Source organism: Lepidochelys olivacea, assembly GCF_965140295.1.
Source record: "Lepidochelys olivacea isolate rLepOli2 genome assembly, chromosome: 2".
Classification (NCBI taxonomy): domain Eukaryota; kingdom Metazoa; phylum Chordata; order Testudines; family Cheloniidae; genus Lepidochelys; species Lepidochelys olivacea.
This window is the reverse complement of record NC_140412.1, coordinates 105,670,035-105,697,742: the sequence shown is the minus strand read 5'-3', so window position 1 is coordinate 105,697,742 and position 27,708 is coordinate 105,670,035. Positions and strand designations below refer to the sequence as shown.

The 27,708-nt window shown below is 42.3% G+C and overlaps 1 protein-coding gene across 8 annotated transcripts; it reads right to left on the bottom strand.

Annotated features, from left to right (window-relative positions):
• Positions 1-949: 949 nt before the first annotated feature.
• On the bottom strand, positions 950-25,761 carry LOC311516002 (glyoxylate/hydroxypyruvate reductase B-like). 8 transcript variants are annotated; one of them, XM_084619589.1, is made up of 6 exons: positions 24,755-25,178; positions 20,370-20,754; positions 15,681-15,852; positions 10,448-10,626; positions 5,333-5,429; positions 951-4,393 (listed from the first exon to the last, which is right to left on the bottom strand). In XM_084619589.1, the coding sequence occupies exons 1-6, from the start codon at positions 24,950-24,952 to the stop codon at positions 4,240-4,242; spliced, it is 1,185 nt and encodes a 394-aa protein (XP_084475715.1). In that variant the 5' UTR covers positions 24,953-25,178; the 3' UTR covers positions 951-4,239. The 8 variants fall into 8 exon arrangements, with proteins under 8 accessions (XP_084475722.1, XP_084475715.1, XP_084475719.1 ...); XM_084619593.1 differs by lacking the exon at positions 24,755-25,178 and adding an exon at positions 25,492-25,761 and having other exon boundaries at positions 952-4,393; XM_084619594.1 differs by lacking the exon at positions 24,755-25,178 and adding an exon at positions 25,537-25,761 and having other exon boundaries at positions 952-4,393.
• Positions 25,762-27,708: the final 1,947 nt, after the last annotated feature.

Genomic DNA, 27,708 nt, shown 5'->3' with positions numbered 1-27,708 from the left:
CTGTGATGCAACCAGTTCCAAATTGGTTTCTTAGAGAGGACTTGTTAAGACTTTATGTGTCATGACAACATAATTTTGGGTACGTACTAATCTTGGAACTGAATGCTTTGCATTTTTTTATATACTTGCATGAGAGCACCTATTCACAAATAGGGCATGTACAGTCAGTGTCACGCCCAACCAATCAAACTCTCCCATGACTTGCTATTTGTGCTGTGTTTGCATTTGGAAAACAAAGAACTACACAGAGAAACAACGAGGAAGCCGGTGGCACCTTAAAGACTAACAGATTTATTTGGGCATAAGCTTTCATGGGTAAAAAACCCACTTCTTCAGATGCATGGAGTGAAAATTACAGATGCAGGCATTATTATACTGACACATGAAGAGAAGGGAGTTAGCTTACAAGTGGAGAACCAGTGCTGACAGGGCCAATTCAATCAAGGTAGATGTGGTCCACACCCAATAATAGATAAGGAGGTGTCAATATGGGAGTATTGTACAAGTGCATTAACATGCTCTTATCTATTTGTATTTGTAAGTACTAGGTAGTGCTGTGCACAATTTAATTTAAATGATCATTTAAATGATGATTGCTTGTTTCTATCAAAGATCTTTCTAGGGCTTCTCACACACTGCTACCTAAACCCAAGGGATGAAATCCTGGCTCCATTTAAGTCAGTGGGAATTTTGCCTCTGATTTCAGTGGGGTCAGAATTTCACTCATGATATATTTATTTGCACTAATGTAATAAACAAATAAAACAGTAATACAATACACAAGCACTAACACTTTGAAGTAGTACATAGATGAATTATTTAGATTGTATATACACACTAAGACAATATAGGTTCAGATCAGATTGAAAACAGGCTGAAGTAGTCTTTGATGCTATATGGTAAGGAATACACTATAGAGTTTTTACAAAAGTATAGTAGCATGTATAACCATTTTTTATGTATAACCATTTCTTTCTGTGTGATGTAAACCACGATCTGTACTGTAAGCAAAAAGTCTGATGAATGAAAACCATTGGTCTAGCATAGGATTTTGCTCTGATGTCCAATAGTAAATATACACATTTTTAGCGAACAGTACTTGTGAGAAGATCCCTGGGGTACAAGCTGGAACTGGGGTACCACTGTGCTTCCTTAACTCTCTAGCCTGGGCTGTCTCTCACAATGCTTTGCTAGTTACAAGCAGCAAATCCCTCCAGGTGCTGTTATCACTCAGCACAACAACACGTGGAGCAACACACCCAGCTAAATTGCATGAATGCTCCCAGAGCCACTCATGAAATCACGCAGAGGAAGGCACCAGTAAATCTGCCAAACCTCCAACCTTGCACCTCAGACTATACCCTTTTGCCCTGGTCAGAAGCCTGACCAGTATAAGTTTATAACCCAGTCCGCCTCTCCCTCAACACACACAGGCCTTTGTAACCTGAATTGAGATTTCCCAAACAATTCAACCAAAGCACACTGTTTTAGGTAAAACATAAAACAGATTTATTAACTACAGATACATTTTAAGTGGTTATAAGTGGTATGCATAAAAGGTCAGAGATAGTTACCAAAGAAAATAAAAGGTAAGAGTGCAGTCTAAATCTTAAAGCTTGTTACACTAGACAGTGTTTAGATCTAGTGTTTTCTCACCCCACTGGATGTTTCAGTTCTTAATACACAGGCTTCCCCTTCTAAGCCTGGGACCAGTCTCCTCAGCTAAAGTCTTTGTCTTCCCAGCATTTTTGTTGCTTCCAGCATAGGTGGGGGAGGAGAAAAGCCCTATCATGATGCCACTGTCCGCTATTTTATATCCTCAGTCCATGTGCCTGGAAGACACAGGCCCAGGTGAGCCTTGGTGAATCACAGAGTTGAGCAGTCCCCATTGTGTGGTGTTTGCACAACTGTCATTGAATTGTAAATCCCTTGTTTACTATTCCCCTGCTAGTCAATGACTGGTGATGATCGTTCAACACCCGCACAAGTGTTGGTTACGTCCCTTGTCCTTGTCACTGCAGAATTAGCATTAGAGACTCTCAGACTTACAACACATCTCAGTAACAACCATACAGCAAAATCTCATAACTTCATACACCCTAATGATATACATATTTGGACAGAACAATGGATTTCAGCAGATCATGATTTCTCTTATGAACATAGCATTCATGTAAGAACATGGCATGCTTTATATGAAATATATCATAATTATATGGGGTGAATATGGGGGTCTAGGGAGCTGCTTTGAGGTACAGAGTGTCAAAGTACTCAAAACAAGTTGTTGGGGTTTTTCTCTTTTTATAAAAGCTGGAATCCTATTGCCCAGATTTATCCCTGGAGGCAGAGTGTCAGATCTTGTGGTGAAAGATCCCAAAGTATGCTACCCCCAGTTACGTAGGCCTTAACCCAACATTTATCAGGATGGTAAATTTATATGAGTACATCTGGTATTCCAAACACAGTGGAAATTTCATCTTGAAGATGACTCTCCTTCCCACTGCTGTTGCTGATAATTAGCCTGCCTGAGTAAGTCCTGGTTGAATGGATTAAGTGGTGATATGTATCCTGGATCCATTTTTGAGGTTTGAAGGGACTTGCACTGTAAGATATTTTATTCATGATGGAACTTGTTTAAATGAAGACTTCCTATGTGGCTCCCTTACACAGCAGGACATCAGAGGTTTCGGAGATCTTAATTTGTAACCAGATAGTTTACTATATTTTTGCAAGCATCTCATAAAGCAGGCGTGGACTAGACATCTTGAGTACAACAAAAGTCAGCAAATCAGCTGTATACAGCGCAACTTCTTCCTCTATCTTGCCAATTTGTATACATTTATTTGTTTACTGCTTCTAAACATCTCTACGAGAGGTTCCATAACAAGAAAAAACAGCACTGGGGAGCGGAGATATCTCTAGCTGTTGTCTTTAAAGGAGGCAGAAGGAGCTGATTTTTAGTAATAATCAGCACTGTGGTTTTTTGGGGCTCAGAATTGTAATCAACATTTTGCCAAGGTCAAACTGATTTAATACCTAAAAAGAAGGCTTGTCTACGCAAAGGGCTTTTATGTCTCCATAGATATTATATGGGTGAGGGTTTTGGTGACACTGGAATAATGAATTAAATAAAAAAACTCTTCTGAGATTACTGGACAATCTGTAGATGAGCACAAAGCCTCTATCTGTGTTAATTAATTATGGACAATATTGAATTATGAGAGATATCTCCCTAATCCTAGCATGAGGGTATTGGCCAATATTTTCATATCTTTATTAAGTATGGCTATTGGTAGGTAGAAGACATGTAATGAAGGGTCTTTTCCTGTTTTATGAGTAAGTATTATTTAGGCCTCAGCTAGTGTGGATGGGAGTCATTTCTTCTTGCAAGCCTTCATAAAACATTTTCTTTAAGAACTGACATACAAAATTCAGTGCGAAACCCATCAAAGCCAGCTGTATTTCCCCTTTGAAAGACATTAATTGCCTTTCTCGTCTATGGAAATACTATTTCTTAAAGTCTCTGAGACTGCCATAATATCACCTTAAAATGGCTACTGAAGTTTACTGGAGTACATATTTTGATGGCTCTAAAATATATAAAAGCTTGGATTTGAATAAACTTGTTTTTCTATATTAAAAAGCCACTGCAAAATGATAGACTAGGTGGGGTTTCAACAAGGTCAGGCATATTCACCAGACTTGGAAGTAAGCTAATTAACATATTGGAAAATATTATGGGAGTACCCTATTTAATCTCCCCTAAAGAACATTGTTAGAACTATAAACACACCAACGATCAGCAGCAGTAAATGTTTTCACAGATCCATTTAGCTTGTGTCCAGCTGTGACAAAGTACAAAGTGAACAATAAGATATGGAAACCATTTACAGTTGGATCTACATTTGGACAAGAGGATAGAACACTAGACTGGGACTGAGGAGATCTGCATTCCGTTCCTGGCTGGGTGACCTTGGGCAAGTCATTTCCTCTCTCTGTGCCTCAGTTTCCCAATCTGTAAAATAGGAGTAACGATACTGACCTCAATTGTAGAGTGTACTTTGTGATCTACTGATGAAAAATGCAATATAAGAGAGCTATTATTATTTATTTGCAAACCAAAATCAAGGCTAAGGTTTCAATTCAAAGGTTTCACCCATATATAATAACAAGTCTTCATTCCTGTAAGGAGAGTTGTAGAATAATGTTCTTTTATAGCTGTGTCCTTTAATATATCAACTAGGGAAACACTTCATTGGGGATAGGGAGACCATTAAGAGCTGCCAATATATTTGCAACTGCTTCCTCTGTTGTCATGCAAATGGCCTTGTCTGTTTTAATGCCAAGGTGAGGAGTTATGAGAATGTTCTTTAGTTTTAATAATGGATGATCTCTGCAAAAAAAGGAATAAAAAAAGCCAGGTGTGGTTAAGATGGCTACTGGCATTATCCTAACTAATAAAGGCCCTGCTTCAGCAAAGCCCTTAAGCATGTTCTTAAATGTATGCACTTGTTCAATCTCATTAATGTAAGTGTCTGCTTAAGAGCTTTGTGAATCGAGTTCAGTTTGTTTTGGGCGCTGATGGAGTGTTTTAAGATTTTATATCATTCCTTCGTGGAAGCACAGAAACTGATTTTCTGCGATAGGCAGCAATCTGTGCCACATATTGGGGGGAAGGATTGACCCTATGTGATGCCATGGACTTTATCTCCATGACTCAGATAGTTGACATCCCTGCCCACTTGCTTAGTGCTCTAAAGTCAAATGGGACAATTCATTCCATGAGGCGTAGTTCCTAGCAACTTTATTTTTGTAGAAGTTAAAGAGCATCCATGACCGAGAGACCTGCAAAACATCAGTAAAATAAACAACGCTGTACTGAGGAGACAAGACCTACAGGGAAGGGGAGAAGTGAGGCTTCTGAGAGGTAGTCTGAGCAGTGGTGGCTTATACAGTGTCTACCCATCACCATCATTTCTGTTGCCCTGGGACTGGTATTTTCTCCCTTCAGGTAAAGAATTTGGAACCACAGCTGCCGCTGCTGCATGCTGTGATTCTGTGGTAGGCATTGGCCAAAGGACTTAGCTTGGCAAATGTACCGCCCTCCTGCTATTTACTGCCTTGGGTGTTTGAATTGACCAGACTATGCATTCCAGCGTGTTCCCAGTCATAGTGCATAACATGACAGCATGCTAAATTCAGAGACAGAGGGCAGCCATCCGTGCCAATCTCCAACCTCCACCAAATCCCCATCTGCTGTGCCTTTTTTGGTCCTTATTTCTTGTTCTCTGTAATTTTAAATATTTTTTGATAAATACACACGGCTGTGTACCTGGGAAGTGGTTCGGGGTAAGTGACATCCAAAGCCGCAGCCTTGATAACACCAGTCTGAAGAGCTTCCACCAGTGCATCTTGGTCTACCACTGGACCTGGGTTGAAATAACAGTGTACTTTCTTAATACCATGTTCAGATAACGTCAGGATAAAGAAAAACAAAGAATAAAGGGAAAACTTCATTATTTGTTAATTTAGAAAAGAGATTTTAATATTAAAAATTAAATGCAAATGGATTTACAGCTCAAACACAAGAACTCGTGTTTAAATGGTTAACACAATTATTTAACATTTTATGTACTGTTTTTCCTCTTCAAAGTGCTTTGGAAACATTAACCAAACCTCCAAACAACCCAATGAAGTGGGTAAATGTTGTTAGTCATTTTACACAAAACAGTTAACATTTTCAAATTGTTAATTTGCTCTTACTTTGGGAGACACATGTAGAGAGAGGGCCAGAATTTGAGGCTCTAATTTTAAACAAAGCAGTGAGATAAGTTTACCATGTAAATGCAGAAGATGAGTGGTGTTACGGTTAAGAGAGTCATGGACCAGAGTCAGGAAATTCTAAATTCTGGTTACTACAGAAACAGTAACTATCCCCATGGCACATACATATATAACAGTTTGTTTTATTGTATATAGCTAACAGAATATATACATCTATAGTATTACAATGCATACATTTAAATACTGTAATATATTTTAGAAACTTCATTGTAAAAAGCTGCTAAGGTTTCTAGGTAAGAACACTGTTGTCACCACATCATCTACAATACCCAAGCACTTAAACGTAAGGAAATGAGTAGATAAGAACATAACAAATTGAATACTGCCCAGTTCATAACAATTGTATACATCAATCAACTCATATGATTCATTGAGGACTACACACATGACACATTTGCATATTTGAATCTAATGTGAATTATCAGGGTGTAAAAGAGCATCTGACAATCTTTTGGGTTTTTTTAAGGGAGAACATTTTCAGTCACTTCAAAGAAAAAACAAAAACAGCCAAATGAAGTTTTATCAAACATTTGAAAAAATTCTACCCAGGGGGAGGGCGGGAGGAGAGAGAGAGAAAGAGAGAGAGACATCCAGAAAGCCGTTACTTAAGGTCATGATAGCTTCAATCCCAGCAGCAGTGTCATCCACCATTCCAGTTAGTTCTTACAGCTTCCCTAGCCAGCCACCACCCTCAAATGGACAGTACCATCCCAGTTCCCAACGTCTCTGCTCTCTCTCATTCCCCAACACATACAAACCAAAAGTTCTTCATTTGAACCCAGTCAGCCCCCTGGAGAGTTGGGGTAAAGCCTCTAGATTCATAGATATTAAGGTCAGAAGGGACCATTATGATCATCTAGTCTGACCTCCTGCACAATGCAGGCCACAGAATCTCACCCACCCACTCCTGCGATAAACCTCTCACCTATGTCTGAGCTATTGAAGTCCTCAAATCATGGTCTAAAGACTTCAAGGTGCAGAGAATCCTCCAGCAAGTGACCCATGCCCCATGCTACAGAGGAAGATGAAAAACCCACAGGGACTCTTCCAGTCTGCCCTGGAGGAAAATTCCTTCCCGACCCCAAATATGGCGATCAGCTGAACCCTGAGCATATGGGCAAGATTCACCAGCCGGATACCCAGGAAAGAATTCTCTGCAGCAACTCAGATCCCACCCCATCTAACATCCCATTACAGGCCATTTGGCCTATTTACCATGAATAGTTAAAGATCAATTAATTGCCAAAATCATGTTATCCGATCATACCCCCTCCTCCATAAACTTATCGAGTTTAATCTTGCCAGACAGGTCTTTTGCCCCCACTGCTTCCCTTGGAAGGCTATTCCAGAACTTTACTCCTCTGATGGTTAGAAACCTTCATCTAATTTCAAGTCTAAACTTCCCGATGGCCAGTTTATATCCATTTGTTCTTGTGTCCACATTGGTACTGAGCTTAAATAATTCCTCTCCCTCTCCGATATTTATCCCTCTGATATATTTATAGAGAGCAATCATATCTCCCCTCCACCTTCTTTTGCTTAGGCTAAATAAGCCAAGCTCTTTGAGTCTCCCTTCATAAGACGGGTTTTCCATTCCTCGGATCATCCTAGTAGCCCTTCTCTGTACCTGTTCCAGTTTGAATTCATCCTTCTTAAACATGGGAGACCAGAACTGCACACAGTATTCCAAGTGAGGTCTTACCATGCCTTGTATAACGGCACTAACACCTCCTTATCTCTACTGGAAATACCTCGCCTGATGCATCCCAAGACCGCATTAGCTTTTTTCACGGCCATATCACATTGGCAACTCATAGTCATCCTGTGGTCAACCAATACTCCAAGGTCCTTCTCCTCCTCTGTTACTTCTAATTGATGCATCCCCAGCTTATAACTAAAATTCTTGTTATTAATCCCTAAATGTATGACCTTACACTTCTCACTATTAAATTTCATCCTATTACTATTACTCCAGTTTACAAGGTCATCCAGATCCTCCTGTATGATATCCCAGTCCTTCTCTAAATTGGCAATACCTCCCAGCTTTGTATCATCTGCAAACTTTATTAGCACACTCCCACTTTTTGTGCCGAGGTCAGTAATAAAAAGATTAAATAAGATTGGTCCCAAAACTGATCCCTGAGGAACTCCACTGGTAACTTCCCTCCAGCCTGACAGTTCACCTTTCAGTATGACCCGCTGTAGTCTCCCTTTTAACCAATTCCTTATCCACCTTTCAATTTTCATATTGATCCTCATCTTTTCCAATTTAACTAATAATTCCCCATGTGGAACTGTATCAAACGCCTTACTGAAATCTAGGTAATTTAGATCCACTGTGTTTCCTTTATCTAAAAAATCTGTTACTTTCTCAAAGCAGGAGATCAGGTTGGATTGGCACGATCTACCTTTTGTAAAACCATGTTGTATTTTGTCCCATTTACCATTGACCTCAATGTCCTTAACTACTTTCTCCTTCAAAAATTTTTCCAAGACCTTGCATACTACAGATGTCAAACTAACAGGCCTGTAGTTACCTGGATCACTTTTTTTTCCTTTCTTAAAAATAGGAACTATGTTAGCAATTCTCCAGTCATACGGTACAACCCCTGAGTTTACAGATTCATTAAAAATTCTTGCTAATGGGCTTGCAATTTCATGTGCCAATTCCTTTAATATTCTTGGATGAAGATTATCTGAGCCCCCTGATTTAGTCCCATTAAGCTGTTTGAGTTTCGCTTTTACCTCAGATATGGTAATATTTACCTCCATATCCTCATTCCCATTTGTCATACTACCATTATCCCTAAGATCCTCATTAGCCTCATTAAAGACTGAGGCAAAGTATTTGTTTAGATATTGGGCCATGCCTAGATTATCCTTAACCTCCACTCCATCCTCAGTGTTTAGCGGTCCCACTTCTTCTTTCTTTGTTTTCTTCTTCTTTATATGGCTACAGAACCTTTTACTATTGGTTTTAATTCCCTTTGCAAGGTCCAACTCTACTTGACTTTTAGCCTTTCTCACTTTATCCCTATATGTTCTGACCTCAATAAGGTAGCTTTCCTTGCTGATCCCTCCGATCTTCCACTCCCTGTATGCTTTCTGCTTTTTCTTAATCACCTCTCTGAGATGCTTGCTCATCCAGCTTGGTCTACAACTCCTGCCTATGAATTTTTTCCCCTTTCTTGGGATGCAGGCTTCCGATAGCTTCTGCAGCTTTGACTTAAAGTAATCCCAGGCCTCCTTTGCCTTTCAATCCTTAAGTTCTTCAGTCCAATCCACTTCCCTAACTAATTTCCTTAATTTTTGAAAGTCAGCCCTTTTGAAATCAAAAACCCTAGTCACAGATTTATTTTTGTTAATCCTTCTGTTCAGTTTGAACTGAATTAGCTCATGATCACTTCAACCAAGGTTGTCCCCTACAACCATTTCTTCTATGAGGTCCTCACTACACACCAAAACCAAATCTAAAATGGCATCCCCTCTAGTCAGTTCAGCAACTACTTGATGAAGGAATCCATCAGCTATCGCATCTAGGAAAATCTGAGCCCTATTATTATTACTAGCACTTGTCCTCCAGTCTATATCTGGGAAGTTAAAATCTCCCATGATCACGCAGTTTCCATTAGTATTTACTTCATTAAAAACATTACAGATGGCTCTATCCATATCCAAATTAGATCCCGGCGGCCTATAGCACACCCCAGGCACTATCCCAGTGGAGATTCTAGTAGTTTTCTTCCCCAATGTGATTTATGCTCAGACGGACTCTGTCTTATCCATTCCATCGCTTCTTATTTCTTTACATTCAATCTCATCATTGATATACAATGCTACTCCACCACCTTTACCTTTATTTCTGTCTTTCCTAAACAGCACATACCCTTCAATAGCTGTAGCCCCGTCATGACTACTATTCCACCATGTTTCTGTTATCCTTATAATATCCAGAGTGTAAGCCCAAGGTTTGAACTCAGGCTCAAGCTTAACCGACCTTCTCTCTACACACAAATCAAGTTAACCCATGGCTCAGATCCAGGGTCCCAGGACACCATTGGGATGGAGGGTCCGAGCCTGAGTGAAGCTGTGACCCAAGGGTCAAGGCCTATTGCTTTGCAGTATAGATGCAATCCCACGGGACTTGTGCTCTGGGAGTCTGCCAAAAGTATCCCACAATCTCAGGCTGACTTTCTTGATCCTCTGGACAGTCAAGTTTGGTGGACAGACAAGTTTTCCTACACTGCACCACGAACAAAGAGCTAGAGCAGCCAGATTTTGGGAGGGTGCTAGGAAGTCTGGGATATGGGTGGTTGGATTTGGAACCATATAATTCAGTGTAGACGCTGGAACCCCAGGTTGAGCCCCAGAGTTGAACAATTCTTAGTCTGGGGTTACAAATCAGTGTAAATTCTCGAGCCCTAAATTAACAAACCCAGGTTCTGCTAACTCGAGTTCTGTTAGGCCTGGGCTTACATTGCTATGTAGACGTACCCTCTAGACCAGGGGGTCCTTGGTACACTAGTTATACTGCCCAGTGCAATTTGGTACTACACTCTGGAAGACAGGGGTTGTGCAGTCAGACCATTATACTGTACCCTACCTCTGCTGATGTTAATGAGAGTAGCAGTGGGTTTCATCAGTTCTAACTCCTTTTTCCCAATCAGTTTACATGTCTGCGGTGTCAGGCTCACAACCAGCATCACGAAATCTGACTGCTGGAGCAAGTCTTCTATCTTTGGACAATAAGTAGCACCAACAGCCTGTTCTTCTTCCTCAGTTCTGATGAGAAATAAGAATCATGTTGCATTAGAGGCAGTCTTGGTCATGGAAATGTTACATTCCTACCTTATGTTACTCCCAATGGTACTTTAGCTCCCAAACTACAACTAGGAAAGTATCTCCCCAGGATCACTGGTAACCAAATTGACCAGTGATGCACTTTCAGCAGAGTGCACAGTCGCAAAGGGGGAATGGATTTGACAGCCACTTGTAGACTTAATTTCCTCAGGAAGGTGAAACTTGTGGCAAAGCAGAGGTAAAGGAAGTCTGTCTCCTAGGTGTGTTTTCAGTGGCATGTGCGCATTATGAGTGGTCCTGATTTCTTGACCATCCTTAAATAAAGCTCTTTTTATGAAGGATGGAATTGGCAAACGAGTTCCTTGGGCAAGTGATGCTCCATGATTCAGATATAGAGATATTTTTAGTTTAAACTTTTGACAATGCAGAACTATTATCAAAAAGAAAAGGAGTACTTGTGGCACCTTAGAGACTAACCAATTTATTTGAGCATGAGCTTTCGTGAGCTACAGCTCACTTCATCAGATGCATACTGTGGAAACTGCAGAAGACATTATATACACAGAGACCATAAAAACAATACCTCCTCCCACCCCACTCTCCTGCTGGTAATAGCTTATCTAAAGTGATCATCAAGTTGGGCCATTTCCAGCACAAATCCAGGTTTTCTCACCCTCCGCCCCCCCCCCCCCAAACTCACCCTCCTGCTGGTAATAGCCCATCCAAAGTGACCACTCTCTTTAAAATGTGTATGATAATCAAGGTGGGCCATTTCCAGCACAAATCCAGGTTTTCTCACCCCCCCACCCCCCTCCAAAAACCACACACACAAACTCACTCTCCTGCTGGTAATAGCTCATCCAAAGCGACCACTCTCCCTACAATGTGCATGATAATCAAGATGGGCCATTTCCAGCACAAATCCAGGTTTTCTCACCCACCCCCCACCCCCATACACACACAAACTCACTCTCCTGCTGGTAATAGCTCATCCAAAGCGACCACTCTCCCTACAATGTGCATGATAATCAAGGTGGGCCATTTCCAGCACAAATCCAGGTTTTCTCACCCCCCGCACCCCCCCACACAAACTCACTCTCCTGCTGGCAATAGTTCATCCAAAGTGACCACTCTCCTTACAATGTGCATGATAATCAAGGTGGGCCATTTCCAGCATAAATCCAAGTTTAACCAGAACATCGGGGGGGGGGGGGTAGAAAAAAACAAGGGGAAATAGGCTACCTTGCATAATGACTTAGCCACTCCCAGTCTCTATTTAAGCCTAAATTAATAGTATCCAATTTGCAAATGAATTCCAATTCAGCAGTTTCTCGCTGGAGTCTGGATTTGAAGTTTTTTTGTTGTAAAATAGCGACCTTCATGTCTGTGATTGCGTGACCAGAGAGATTGAAGTTTTCTCCGACTGGTTTATGAATGTTATAATTCTTGACATCTGATTTGTGTCCATTTATTCTTTTACGTAGAGACTGTCCAGTTTGACCAATGTACATGGCAGAGGGGCATTGCTGGCACATGATGGCATATATCACATTGGTGGATGTGCAGGTGAATGTCATGGCTAACCTGGTGGCTGAGTTTTGTGACTTTGTCCTTACCCATAACTATTTTACATTTGGGGACAATGTATACCTTCAGATCAGCGGCACTGCTATGGGTACCCGCATGGCCCCACAGTATGCCTGGTCCAGTCCACACAAGAGATCCACTTCCTGGACACTATAGTGCTAATAAACAATGGTCACATAAACACCACCCTATACTGGAAACCTACTGACCGCTATTCCTACCTACATGCCTCCAGCTTTCACCCTGACCACACCGCACGATCCATCGTCTACAGCCAAGCTCTGCGATACAACCACATTTGCTCCAACCCCTCAGACAGAGACAAACACCTACAAGATCTCTATCAAGCATTCTTACAACTACAATACCCACCTGCAGAAGTGAAGAAACAGATTGATAGAGCCAGAAGAGTTCCCAGAAGTCACCTACTACAGGACAGGCCTAACAAAGAAAATAACAGAACGCCACTAGCCGTCACCTTCAGCCCCCAACTAAAACCCCTCCAACGCATTATTAAGGATCTACAACCTATCCTGAAGGATAACCCAACACTCTCACAAATCTTGGGAAACAGGCCAGTCCTTGCCTACAGACAGCCCCCCAACCTGAAGCAAATACTCACCAACAACCACATACCACACAACAGAACCACTAACCCAGGAACCTATCCTTGCAATAAAGCTCGTTGCCAACTGTGCCCACATATCTATTCAGGGGACACCATCAAAGGGCCTAATAACATCAGCCACACTATCAGAGGCTCGTTCACCTGCACATCCACCAATGTGATATATGCCATCATGTGCCAGCAATGCCCCTCTGCCATGTACATTGGTCAAACTGGACAGTCTCTACGTAAAAGAATAAATGGACACAAATCAGATGTCAAGAATTATAACATTCATAAACCAGTCGGAGAAAACTTCAATCTCTCTGGTCACGCAATCACAGACATGAAGGTCGCTATCTTACAACAAAAAAACTTCAAATCCAGACTCCAGCGAGAAACTGCTGAATTGGAATTCATTTGCGAATTGGATACTATTAATTTAGGCTTAAATAGAGACTGGGAGTGGCTAAGTCATTATGCAAGGTAGCCTATTTCCCCTTGTTTTTTTCTAACCCCCCCCCCCGACGTTCTGGTTAAACTTGGATTTATGCTGGAAATGGCCCACCTTGATTATCATGCACATTGTAGGGAGAGTGGTCGCTTTGGATAAGCTATTACCAGCAGGAGAGTGAGTTTTTGTGTGTGTGTTTTTTTGAAAAAAAAAAAAAAAAGGGGTGGGGGGGGTGAGAAAACCTGTATTTGTGCTGGACATGGCCCACCTTGATTTTCATACACTTTGTGAGGAGAGTGGTCACTTTGGATAAGCTATTACCAGCAGGAGAGTGAGTTTGTGTGTGTGGTTTTTGGAGGGGGGTGGGGGGGGGGTGAGAAAACCTGGATTTGTGCTGGAAATGGCCCAACTTGATGATCACTTTAAATAAGCTATTACCAGCAGGAGAGTGGGGTGGGAGGAGGTATTGTTTTTATGGTCTCTGTGTATATAATGTCTTCTGCAGTTTCCACAGTATGCATCCGATGAAGTGAGCTGTAGCTCACGAAAGCTCATGCTCAAATAAATTGGTTAGTCTCTAAGGTGCCACAAGTCCTCCTTTTCTTTTTGCGAATACAGACTAACACGGCTGTTACTCTGAAACCAGAACTATTATATGACCATCAATCCTACTCTTTATAAACTTTCCCAGTTGTAGTTTGGGAACTAAAGGATAGCTTTTCATAAGTACCTGTGAAAGTCAGGAACACGAGTCCCATTGACTTTCAGTGGGATTTGTACTCCTAAATCCACTAGGTGCTTTTGAAAAACTTCTCCTTACACTGGTGAGTGAAAATGAAGAAGGAAGAATTAAAGAGTCAGATAAAAATGTATGCTATAAAAAGACATTCTTGGGCAGGGACCAAACCCTGTAACTGCGGTGTCATAGTTAATCATGTGTTTTTTCTAACACATAAATTAAATTTCTCCTGCTGCCTAAATCAACAGCCAGGGAGCAAATGAGACAGGCGTTGAACAAAACTGCACTAAAGTTTTCAGGATGTTTATTTGGGTCTCACCCAATACAAACATATACTACTTGAATACACATATTTCACCCTTTGATAAAATTAAAATAATTTTAAAGGTACTTCAGAATAACAATATTTTTCACTTCTATTGCATCTTCCATCTAAGGATCCCAAATTGCTTTACAAACAAGAATTAAGCTTCACAACAACCTGGGTAGGTAAATAAAATCCAAATTGGTAGCACAAAGTTAACAGTGATCTGCAGAGGAAATTAAAAAATGGGTCTGTGGCTTTTTTTGGCTCTTTAGATATATAACAGGAGGCCTACAAGGTGTTTTTTTTTTTCCAGTCATTTTTTCTGCTTGGTTTTTTTACTTCAGAAATATTAGGAATATCACACATGGTCTTCTCTGGTATTGTTGGAAGACTGTGGCCTCGTCTACATTGGGATTTGCCTCAGTTACAAGTAATCTGTGGCCTAGCATAGCTGTACTGCTGCAAACCCCTAGGATAGGCAGGCAAAACCACCACAAGGCACAATTTGCACCAGTGCAGCTTACCCCAGTTTCAAACAGGGGTAAAGCTGCAGTGGTGAAAATCATGGCTTATAACAGCACTGCTGCTATACCACAAATACACTACGTGTTTGCACAGGAACAGCTATGCCAGCTGCTGGCCACTGATGGCTGAAATCCCAGTGTAGACAAGACCTTAGGGTCTCAAATGTGTGTTGTGCATTCTCATTCTGTAGCTAACGGGGCAGAAGTGCTGAATTTTAATAACAAAGATCTCCTTCCTCCCATGTGAAATCCTGACCTCGCTGAAATCAATAGCAACATTCTCACTGATGTCAATGGGACGAGGATTTCACCAAAAGAGTTTTAAACAGACTGACTAAAAATGTAATCCCCTCTCAGTTATTCAGCTTTCCTTTTCTTGTAATGCCATAATCCTCCTATTTGTCTGTCATCCACAAAATTTCAGGGAAATAAGACCAGAATTTCCAATTAAAAAAAAATCAGCATAAAAAAATTGGGAAAAAGCTTTCAGGCCTCCATTTTAATTCTGCTGGCCACCTCTGCAGCAAGCTACCAACAAACCCAAGATTTAAAAAAATGTCCAAGTCCACATTTAGGTGTTTAAACATGGTTTTAGGAGCCTGACTTAAAGCAATCAATCATTTTTGAAAATCTTGGCCTCTCCCCCTTACATCGCAATTCTTTGCTATAACCACAGGATCATACATTCTCGCTAAATGGAAATACCACAATTGCACACTTCCTAGAAAAGGGTGGGGATGTTTTAAAAAAATTAACTATATAATTATAAAGAAGTGAAAAATATATTCTGCTTTGATGGGGATCAAGTTTATTTTTACCTCTGGTTCCTGTTGTGATACAGAATTTTCATTTCAAAAGCTTTGGCCCTCAATGCAATCTTATACCCAATTCTGCCCATTCCAATGATACCAAGAGTAGCCCCGGTGACTTCATCTCCCAGCCAGTTAGCAGCAAAACACTCAGTGTCTGGGGAAACTGCCATCTGACAGCCTAAAATGAAAAATACTGAATGAGAAATTGATTTGTTTCAATATAGTGCAACAAAATGCTAGAATGTGGCCTTTAGGCATTACTACAACATAAGTGGTAAATAATAATTATTAAGAATAGAAAGACACTGTTTTAATGGGCTTTGCTCTTTTCCCCCCTTCCAAGTATCCTATTTGAATCTTGAAAATATTGGCTTTCCCTGTTATGTTGGGAACCTACCCCCTGTGCTATTGATTCTCCAGTTAATACAGAAAGACTCTTGCCCCTTAGGAAGTCTCTCCCAGACTTTGACCTGCATATACCCTTGCAAAAAAAGTACTACACAGACACGGTGGTGCAAGTAGGAATAATTTCTTGCTGGTATTGCATTCATGGGAGGGACACAAGGGGGGGGCATGTGACCTCCCCACATGACACTCCATGTGACTCCTCCATGCCCCGCCCCCAGCCCAGGGGCCCCATGCTCTTCCCGTCCCCTCAGGCACCCCCGTTTGTATGTAGAAACATCAACATGCTTAACTACTCATGTTCCCCCCGAATGTGTAGTATTCAGTCTGTTTATATGGAATCTGGAAGTTGGGTGAGGAGCCAGTTCAGCATAGGTATGACTTGTTAAAAGACAAATTTTAAATAGAACTGTATCCTAAACTGCTTTATGGTATTGTACCCAAACATTGCATTTCAATGGGGGATTCAACTTCCTTTATAGGGACAGACTCCTGAAACTCTTACCAGTCCATGACAGTGGTCCACAGTCATACAGATAGTCCCATTGAATGGGACTGATCAAATGATTAAGGGTTTACAGGATTCGGTTCCAAGTTTGTAAATTGTTCTGGATGAAACTGACAATGCCTGAGCTGTCAGATCAGAAGGAGCTTCATTCAAATAAAGGTGGGCAGATGTGTGATAAGACTTAGCTCTGTTGCTAAGATGAGGAACATATTTTCAGCAAACTTCTTGGCAGATTCCTGAGGGAGCTGGCGTACGGCCATCAGTATAATAATATTCACTTATAGTTCTCTCACCCACAAAGCTGGAAAATGAGTCATTTGTTTTCTTTGTTTTGCTGCTCCAGTTCCAGTTAACAAAATGCATGTTAGACTAGTTTGGCTTCAAAGAAGAATTCTGTGTACACTGGGGACAACACCTGATTCCTGTCAGGCTGCAGAACTGGGCTGACATCAGAATCCAAACATCCTCTGGTCAGTGCAAGCAGAGGCATTCCTCTGATGATTTGGACTTGATGTGATGCCGTATGGATGTCATGGACAATTCAGACCAATGGGGAGAAACAGAATCAAAAACACTGTTTAAACACCTTCCACCCCCATGCGCTCCCTAGCTGCGTTCTGCACCTTTAAGGAGCAGAGCGCAATCCCACCCCACCCCCCAGAGGGAGGGGCTAGCCCCAAGTCTTTCCGATACCCCGTATCAGCTAAAACTCACTTGCCGGTACTGTGTACTTGGAGGGTAACACCTTACTTGCCCTCCTGACACTATTCTACAGCCCTGGTCAGAATACTATAGTTCACAATAGTAATAATGCAGGGTTTAGTGTTATTAATGGAGAATAATATTGGATGTTTATGTTGTTATTTAAAACAAGGACAGCTTATCATGTTCACCTCTCCTGATCTCCCTGGAAAGGAGATTTATTTTCTTTGAGAACATTTGTCAGTAATTTACCTAAAGAATCCTAGATTGTCAATTAACCGCTAATGCTGGTTATAGAGTAAACAAAAGTGATCTTTATTTGCAGAACACAGAAAAGAAAAGGAGTGCTTGTGGCACCTTAGAGACTAACCAATTTATTTGAGCATGAGCTTTCGTGAGCTAAACTCACTTCATCGGATGCACGAAAGCTTATGCTCAGATAAATGTGTTAGTCTCTAAGGTGCCACAAGTACTCCTTTTCTTTTTGCGAATACAGACTAACACGGCTGTTACTCTGAAACAGAAAATAATGACTGTCACACATGCTGCCTGCTAGCCTGCCAACAGGGCCATAGAGTCTTGTTACTAAAATCCACCTTCTCAGACATTCCCAACTCTCCCAAATCATAAGCTGTCCATTGTGAAGCCTGTAGTGCAACTAGTCATGCCTAAAAATAAAATCTCAACTGTGCTAGACTCACAGCTGCCATGTTCTGTGCAGCTCCATGTGATACAAGGGAGAACAAGTCACTGATCTCCCCCTTCATGGTCTCTCTGCTCCCCACGCAGTGGAAGCAGGTCTCAGGGGCAGCAGCCTGTCTCACTGGAGCCCCTAAGAAACTGGTTGGAGAGTTGGGAAGCAGAGCTGGCTAAAGGGAACCAGGTTAATGCGGGAGAGGGAGTTCAACCAGGAGAAATCCTGGGGTAGCTTGAAGGTTGCTGGGGAATGAAGGGGGAATTGGTGAGGTAAACTAGAACAGAAGCTCAGAGAGGAGGAGAGCTTGCAGCAGCTTCCCAAATTGTGCCCCTGATTCCATTAGCCTCTCCAGTTCTGCCCCTATCCGGTCCAGACTCTTTTCTATGTGAATGTTAGACCAGCACTGCCTAGCCATGGTGTGGGCACAGGGCCATTAGTTATTCTGAGCTCCTTCTGCAGGTACTGAACAAAAATGTGGAAGGTTCATGTGATAACCATGGTAATTTTTTTGTTTGTTTGTGTGATGAAGTGGTGGATTTTTAAACCAAACATAATATTTATGGCTCTGGAGGAAGGTTTGCCATTATATGACAATAGTTTAAAGGGAGGTCAAAGGTCAAGGTTTAAAACTAATGGCCCAGATTTTCATAATTGATTAGTGATTTTGCCTGCCTAACTTGAGACACTTTAAAGGGGCCTGATTTTCAGAGAGTGGTAAACATGTGCCGTCTGTGTATCAGGCCCTTTAAAATTTCTCATGTAGGGTACCCAAAATCACTAGTTACTTTTTGTCAATAACACTATATTGCCATTACATCCTAAAAGAAATCCCTTACTGCCAAACATTGGACAACTTAAAATATTGTTAAGTGTTGAAAATACATTGTGGGGAAAGGGCATGAAATCTATGTCCGCACTTGTTCTGGACATAGAAATCCAGGTTCTAGTGTGAACAGCGAGCCCTGGCCATACACTACAAATTGACACTGGGATCACTTAAACAGAACTCATTGACATTTTCCTCAAAGATTTTTCAACATAGTTTCAACTAGATGTGTTATAAACATATAGACAATATCCCAAACTAGCCCTTACTATTAAAGACAATGAGGTTTTAGTATTTTAAATGCTATTGTTCATCATCCAAATACATTTTCTGTGGTTTAAACATTCACAGTTTATTACAATGGGAATAGTTTTAGGAAAATTCAAGTTAGCGGGAGATACAGCTCATATGATTTCTGGAAATACGCATAAGATATAAAAAGAAAAGGAGTACTTGTGGCACCTTAGAGACTAACCAATTTATTTGAGCATGAGCTTTCGTGAGCTACAGCTCACTTCATCGGATGCATGCCGTGGAAACTGTAGCAGACTTTATATATACACAGAGAATATGAAAAAATACCTCCTCCCACCCCACTGTCCAGCTGGTAATAGCTTATCTAAAGTGATCACCAGGTGGGCCATTTCCAGCACAAATCCAGGTTTTCTCACCTTCCACCCCCCCCCCCCCCACACACACACAGATTCACTCTCCTGCTGGTGATAGCCCATCCAAAGTGACAACTCTTTACACAATGTGCATGATAATAAAGTTGGGCCATTTCCTGCACAAATCCAGGTTCTCTCACTTTGGATGGGCTATCACCAGCAGGAGAGTGAGTCTGTGTGTGGGGGGATGGAGGGTGAGAAAACCTGGATTTGTGCTGGAAATGGCCCAACTTGATGATCACTTTAGATAAGCTATTACCAGCAGGACAGTGGGGTGGGAGGAGGTATTGTTTCATGGTCTCTGTGTGTATATAATGTCTTCTGCAGTTTCCATGGTATGCATCCGATGAAGTGAGCTGCAGCTCACGAAAGCTCATGCTCAAATAAATTGGTTAGTCTCTAAGGTGCCACAAGTCCTTGTGACGATGTGACTCAGCAGGGAGGAGGGAGTGTTGACCTGGGAATGTGCCCTGGGGATGGGAGACCTGAGAGCCTGTCACCTGAGCCAGGAGGGGGAGGGGGAGGTGACACCTCTGCCCAGGAATGTGAACAGAGGCTGCAGCAGGGAACCTGCTGGGTGGGTTTAGGTTTCAGTTTGGGGCTGGGTGGAGGAACACAGGGAACCCCAGGGCTGGGGTCTAAGCTCCCTGCTCCCCCAGAAGGACGTGATTGAGGGGTCCTGGTTGTACCCACAAGCTCTGTTTGGGACTGTTCCTGTTGTCCAATAAACCTTCTGTTTTACTGGCTGGCTGAGAGTCTCAGTGGATCCCAGGAAGAGGGGTGCAGGGCCTGGACTCCCCCACACTCCGTGACAGTCCTCCTTTTCTTTTTGCGGATACAGCCTAACACGGCTGTTACTCGGAAACCTGTCAGAAGATATAAATGTTACCTTCCACCAGCCTTCTAGCAGATGCCAGCAGCAAAGCCATTCCAGTGTCTGCTGTGGAGCTGGAAACAGCATGTGGAGCGTTAGCCATTTTCACTCCAAAGCTAGAGATTAGTTTCAGATCCAAGTGGTCCATTCCTGCACCGGAATTTGCAATCACCTTCAAGTCAGGCAGGCTCTCGAGGAGTTCCCGGTCAATGATTGGTTTGTGCCACCACAAATAAATAGCTTGGACCTTTTTGCTCCAATGTTTTTTGTTTTTGAGAAATTCCTTCATGGTGATAAGGTGAAAGTGTTTCTTCAAGAATTCCACATGAGCTTCCAGCACACCACATACACCGCCCACCTCATTAACCAAAAGCACAGGCAGCTCTCGCTGTTCCATGATCTGCAAGAGGAAAGAAAACAAGTATTGCTACATAATGTCAAAACATTTTAAAGAACCATTCAGCAGGATCTGCATCATTGCTTTGCTTTCTTGAACCGTGACAGCTACAGGAAGAGAACTTGTATACCTTTAAGCAGTCAGGATGAGCTCTACCCTGACATCTGGAAGTGAATTGCAACAAGTTGTGGAAAAGAACTTCAAGGGCTGATCTTGTTTGCATAGGCACACCCACCCCGCCTAGCATGAGCCCACAGCAGCCCAAATGGTCACTTTGGCTGCTGTGGGATCCCCAGTTTCTCTATTATTGGGGCAGTGTAAGGGAACTCAGCCGGGGCTCATCCCGCGTCGGGGTGGTGGGGCACCACACAGCCTCACTACACTCTCTGCTGGGTTGGGGAATACCCAGTCTATGGCCCAGACCTTCAGGCTGGGCCCCGCAAGCAGTTCAATATAAGCCCAGGTCCTGGATCAGAGCGGGGCCGCAAACAAACAGTCAGAAGCTCAGGCCCTCAGGCAGGGGCTGAGCAAAATAGTTCCCCAGCAAACCCCAGGCCCCTAGCTTTAGCAACCAGGGGGAGGGGGAGACTGCCACCCGGGAGGTGGGTGGCAGGGGGGACGCAGGCCCACCCACTCCACTGCGTCCCAGCCCGGGGCCCTAGCAGCGGCCTAAGACCCACTGCTGTGTCAGTGGGGATCCAACACACTGACATTAGCTCAGGCAGTGCTGCAGCCAGAGTAGGGTCAGCTGCCCCCAAGCTACTTCCGGACTCCCCCTTGTAGGGTGCCTGGGTCAGGGTGGTGTCCTCCGAGGGTTCCAGCACCATGGGTTCCCCTGGGTCGCCGGCGAGGGGTAGGCTTGGCAGGTTGTAGCCAGACAGACAGCCCCCGCCCCCCCCCCCTCAGACCAGCATTGCTGGAAACACAGGAGGAAGCCGGAACAGGGCACTTAACATATATTCCAGCACAGCCTTTGAAGCTGTGAAACCACAGGTGTGCTGCTACAATGTGCCTCTGGGAACTGATACGACGATTAAGCTCACAGCAGGCAGAGGCCCTGTGACAGACATGGCTCTTAGCCCCTACTAAATAGCGTGATGCACACACACCAACATCCTAGGTGGGAAAATATTTACCCTGATAAAAGAAATGTCCAGTAGTCGAAACTTATTGTTTCTCTCCCTTGCAAGTGTAAACTACTCTTGCGAAAGCTGGTGTCACCCAGACAGACCAGCCTCAATTTGGCATAAGAAAGGAGAAAGAGAATAAAGGAGTACAGAGGTATAAGTAGGGGACCTACAGCACCATGATTTTTGAGTGCTTTTCACTATCTATCTGCTGGTCAGATAAGTGACAGCCTCCCAAGGCTTCTGCAGCTAAGAGGGTCCCTAAGCCTTGTCCCTTATTCGTCTTTCCGCGGAATTGAGTGACCGATCCTGGCTTGGCACCGCTGGAATCGAGAGATGCAAGGAGGGTAAGAAGCACCCACACCTGATCTCCTATCTTTAGTGTACACATATTTTGAAATAGAGCTCTATACTTTGTTTTCTTTCTTTGGGATTGTGGCTTCAGTTTTGTAACTTGTTTGTGTGTGTAACATCTCTACATTTAAATAAGTAGGCACTAGCAATTTTGTAACCACATGATTAGAATCTAGCTTAATAAATTTTGGTAACCATTTATGCATAAGCCTGACTTGTTTTCTCTGGTTTACTGTAAAGCAGCCAACACAATTAAAGAACCTCAGCCGTTTGGGCTCTAAAGCCTGGCCATTAGGTGAGAGTACTAAGAACCTAGCGTTGAGTTGTGCCGCCTCCACGGGGCAAACTCTTGGGGCACCTGTCAGTCAATCCTGGCTGCCCGCTGCGAAGGAGCTCTGAGCTCTAGCAGTTAAAGTCACGGGTGTGGAGAGGCTCTTAGTGCTGCCATTGGGGCAACTGTCAGTCAGTATTGACTGCCCGCTGCGAAGGAGCTCTGAGCTCTAGCAGTTAAAGTCACGGGTGGTTAGGACCTTGGGGCATCCGTCAGCCTAGCCCGGGCTGCCCGCCGCGAAGGGACAGTGCGTCCTAGCGGTTAAAGTCACGGATGGTATAAACGGGCATAGCTGGCACCTCACCAAACATCCTTGGCCGTCGGCTAACACAGGTCCTCCGTGCATTGGTCAGTGTCAGGCATTGGCCGGTCTAATTGAGATAGTTGCACATGCCCATTCCATTCTTGGTTGTGTGCATGCACTGTGCACAATCACCAGAAACTTTTCGGTTAGTGGTATCCAGAGACGACGCATGCCTGCTGATAGGGGGATGGGGAGCAGAGTGAGGGCAGACAGCTTCAGCAGTGTTACTGAGCATGCTCAGTCCATGTTAAGTGTTACTGGGGCAGGGGCTGAATATTTTCAGGGATTTTCTCCTTGACCTGAGCATAAATTATAGAAGCAATGATCTAGAAAATAATTTTTATGACATGCTTATTACACACTATTTATGATTACATTATTATTTATTATTACATTATTAATTTTATTACATTATGAAAATGGTAACACTCTTCCAATATTTCACTTTTGTAGCTCGTATCACTTCGATTAAGCCTCCTACATGTTTCATCAAGGAGTACCAGACGTGAAAGAGCATGAAGGTATTTAAGAAGCCAACTCAAATAAAGAGTTCCTCCCACAAGTATTCTGGTCTTGAGCAGGCCAGGCAAACAATGCATGACTACAACAAAGCTTAAACTTATTCTGCCAGGAAGTCATGGTCACGGGTCTTAGGCTGCCGGGCCCCGCACCTCCCGGGGCCCCTGCGTCCAAGGTCCCTAGGGACGGCTCTGTCTGCTATTACAGAATTTTTTTCTGAGAACCCCCTGATACATTTCACAAACCCCCAAAGGTTCACAAACCCCAGTTTGGGAACCACTGAGTTAGATCCATCATGCAGAATAAAGTCTCTTCAATGACTATTTTTAGTATGAAAGAGAAAACTGTTGAATTACACTTTTTGATCTTAGTGTATGAGCCTTCCTTCATTACAACACATTGCTCATCAAAATCACACTCATATCTGTATTTATTTTAGAAATACTTTCTCTATGTTCATAAGCAGAAGTAAGAAAAGCTATTTGTGTAGAGGCAGACTCTTAACACAGTGCATAAACGCTGGGTATGTCTACACTGCAACTGGGACAGCACCTGTAAGCAAGCATATCTGAGCTAGCTCTAATTGAGCTAGCTCGCTAAAAATAGCAGAGTAGCCACAGGAGCACAAGCTAGCTGCCTGAGTATGTACCTATGGTCCCAGGAGTACATACCTATGGTCCCATTCAGCTGCCTATGCTGCTGCAGCTACACTACTATTTATAGTATGCCTACATACATGCGTTGCAATCGCACCTCCTGATTGCAGTGTATATACCCACAATGGTCCAGTTCACTGTTCCCCTGCACTTTGGGGAGTCATTGACACAAGAGCAAAGTGTGTGCAAAATGCTTCCCCTTTCTGATTTGGCAGTGCTTTACAAACACTTCGTATTGGTGTATAAAGAGCTACCCAAGCAGTGGAGAAATACTGAATGGAACAAGTCAAAGTACATAAAGTTAAGCAGGTGCATAAATTATTTGCTGGATAGAAGTCAGAAATCATGGGGTTACCTGAGAATATTTTGAGGTAAACTAGTGGCAGAATGGAGAGAGATTTACTGAGATACTGAACAACTTTTTTTCTTTCTGTTTGTGACAGACAGATGGATGAGACACTGAGATATATGCTAAATACCAATAAAAGAAAAGGTTTTAAAACATCAAATAAATACTCTGAGCAATAGTATAGAATATCAGCCATCATCTGAGGTATTATATATCTAAACTGTTGCCTGACTATAACCCTGGAGCAAGGACTGTCTCTCTCTGTTTTGTTAGCCCATTGAGCACTTAAATAATATTAAAGACAATAAATTAAAAATATTTAGGGGTCGTTTGTGCAGAGCAGAAGGCTCCCCCGATACTAACCTTGGTTTGGGGAGCACTTATTCCAGCTCTGCCAGTGCTGTTTGGGCCAGTCCTGTAGCTCCACCTGGAATCCATACTCCTTTTTGTCCAGTGATGCACGTGACAAACGGCTGGATGAATAAGTCTACCAGCCAACCTTGGGCAGCTAGTGGCCAACTGAATAGCTTCTACCAAAGAGAATGCTTTAACGCTAAACATAATCTTTCAGTTGTCCACCCCAGCGTGTTAAAGGTAAACTTGTCAAGGATATGGCTATTTTAATTTTGAACTAGTATCATCAACTAGGGTCGCCAACCCTCAGGATTTTATCACAAGCCTTGCAATATTTGGTATTTTTCTTAAAGCCCCAACTACTCAAATCAATTGATTATGTGAAAAATGAAAGTGTTTCTAGCCCTCACAGCTACAAAGAAAAGCTTCAAAACATGACCCATAAAAGCTGAAGCACAGTGCAAATCAAAATAATCAAAACATTATTTTTTAAAATTTCATTTTTTTAAAGATAAGCTTATGATTTTTTTGGTGGGGGCCTGACTCACAATTTTTGAATGAATAGGGTTAGCAATACTGCATCTGGAGTTTTAACAGGCTCACAGTATAACAGAAGTTTTTGTATTCAGTGAAGTAAACCTGCAGAATTCCTAATGGCTCTGCTTTCTGCTGATGTAAGTAAACAGAACAAATCTCTTTCACTGACATTCTTTAAACGAAAACTGATTATATAAATAAGAAATAACCTGGTACTTTCTATTGCTTTCTTCCTGACGCTGATCTTGGTTTACCTCTTGGTTGACGCTCTGTTTTACCACTTCTGGCAGTGGCAATAGCTTAAACACAAAATCTCCTTATACAACTACTTCCAGATCTCTGCAGCACACAGAGGGACACACAATCATATGATCTAATCCTTAATCCAAGGTCCCATAGCTGTCCTTACTCTGCCTGAATCCAACCCCACATAGCTAATGCGTTAGAGTATATATTCTTCCTGTGCAAATTTCAGTTGGCTGCGGCTGAGTACATTCACATGACTGTGAGCACTGCCAGCCATCTCTGCCAGGTCCACCCTCTATCAGAGAGTCTCTGGACACTTCAGCAGGAACTGCCACATAGAGTGACGCTATCTGCCAGTCTCTACTTCATCCTCTTTGGCTTTCTGTGCAGCCTTCCTAAACAATGTCATCTTCCCTCCTCCCTGCTTCTGAAACTGAATTCTATGGGGCGCGGAATAGCAGATATTGTTAGAATGTTTTTAGTTCTCTGTGCGCAGCTACACACATTCTTGTGGCAATGGAATCTGATCCAGAATCCGTCCACTATTGTAGAACTGTGCTCCAAAATCTAAGTTTTATTTCTTTTTAAAAAATTGCTTCTAGCCCTTATGGTTGCAAAGATAACCTTCTGAGTATGTAAACTAATGTAGTGATATCTGTGTGAGTGTGCAGAGAGACAAAATGAAATAATAACTCCAAGACAGATGTGGACTGTCCTATATCAATGATTGTGTTAACTCTGAAACCTAGTGATGCCAATTAATATGTCAACACGGCTAATAATTTAATTGCTGATTATTTTAAGAAAAATATCTACCCAGGGTGTTTATCTATCCTTTGTGCAATCGCAGATATTGGGGCATCAGGCAGCGAGGTAGCTTGTTACAGCTAACATGAGAAACTAGGAGTTTAAACCCCCTCCACTCCTAAACTTCAAGTCACCTTAATGTCTGCTGTTAAAATTAAAACTGAATATTTTGGAGTAGCATGAAATAAATTCAATTTACTATTAAAATATATAATACACACAATAGTAGACTGCTTGTATTATTCATTGCCATTCATTAACATTTTCACATTTCATTCAGTAAAATCCTCACTGTTTTAATTTACTTAGAGCTCATGCAGAATTCAGGACTAGAATGAAACAGAAACCACTGGGTTTTAGAGCAGAATTTATGTTGTTTGCTGACAAGTACACTAAGCCTTGATGATGTCCAAGAAAGTGGAGCAACTCTGTCAGGAGCTGGGCATTAGGAAGTTTTGTGGACATATTTGTTCTGGGTTTATTGGCTTCTTGATTGCTGTTGCGATGAGCACTGGGAGACAAGGGAGGAGACTGATATTCACTTGCAATCCAGCTGGTTGAAATCTGTATGTGCCCCATGATTTTCACAAAGGGTTTTATAACTTTTTGTAGACTAGGGCAACAGCTAATAGTAACTTTATCCTGGGGCTCGTGGTTTTCAATGCAAGGTCAATGACCAACAAAGTCATCTGTGATTTAAACCTGTCTTTTTTGCTTGTTATTAAAGAAACCAGCAAGATAATTCAGATGGTTCTCTACTGGTGCAGCTTTCTCTGGTGAAGGACTTGGTTCAACATGAGACTAGAACGGGAGGAAAGGGAGCGTGGGTGTGCTCTTTGCATCCTACTGTGTCCAATTGTAAGTCTGGATTTGACTGGTTGTGTTCAGCTAACATTAATTTGGGAATTTTGGTAATGTAAAGACTGTCCTACTAATCCACAGGATTCCTGACCATACTCATTGATATAATGCCTGTACTGGTTTTCGATTCACCCAGTTATTCTTCTGCTTATTGCACCATGCCGATGGTGACTGTTTCATTATTTTTGGCTCTTACTCTAACCATGGTACTATCTCATATGGCTTCTAGCTTTATTTATGTGAAAGCACATAATTTGAGAATCGACATAGGAAGTGTGGTAATTAAATTCTTGTCCTGGGTAGAGTACCCTCAGACTAGTGTCCTTGACCAAAACTGCCTGCTAAGAGCACAGAGAGTTTTCGCAAAAAGAAAAGGAGTACTTGTGGCACCTTAGAGACTAACCAATTTATTTGAGCATGAGCTTTCGTGAGCTACAGCTCACTTCATCGGATGCATACCGTGGAAAGTGCAGCAGACTTTATATATACACAGAGAATATGAAACAATACCC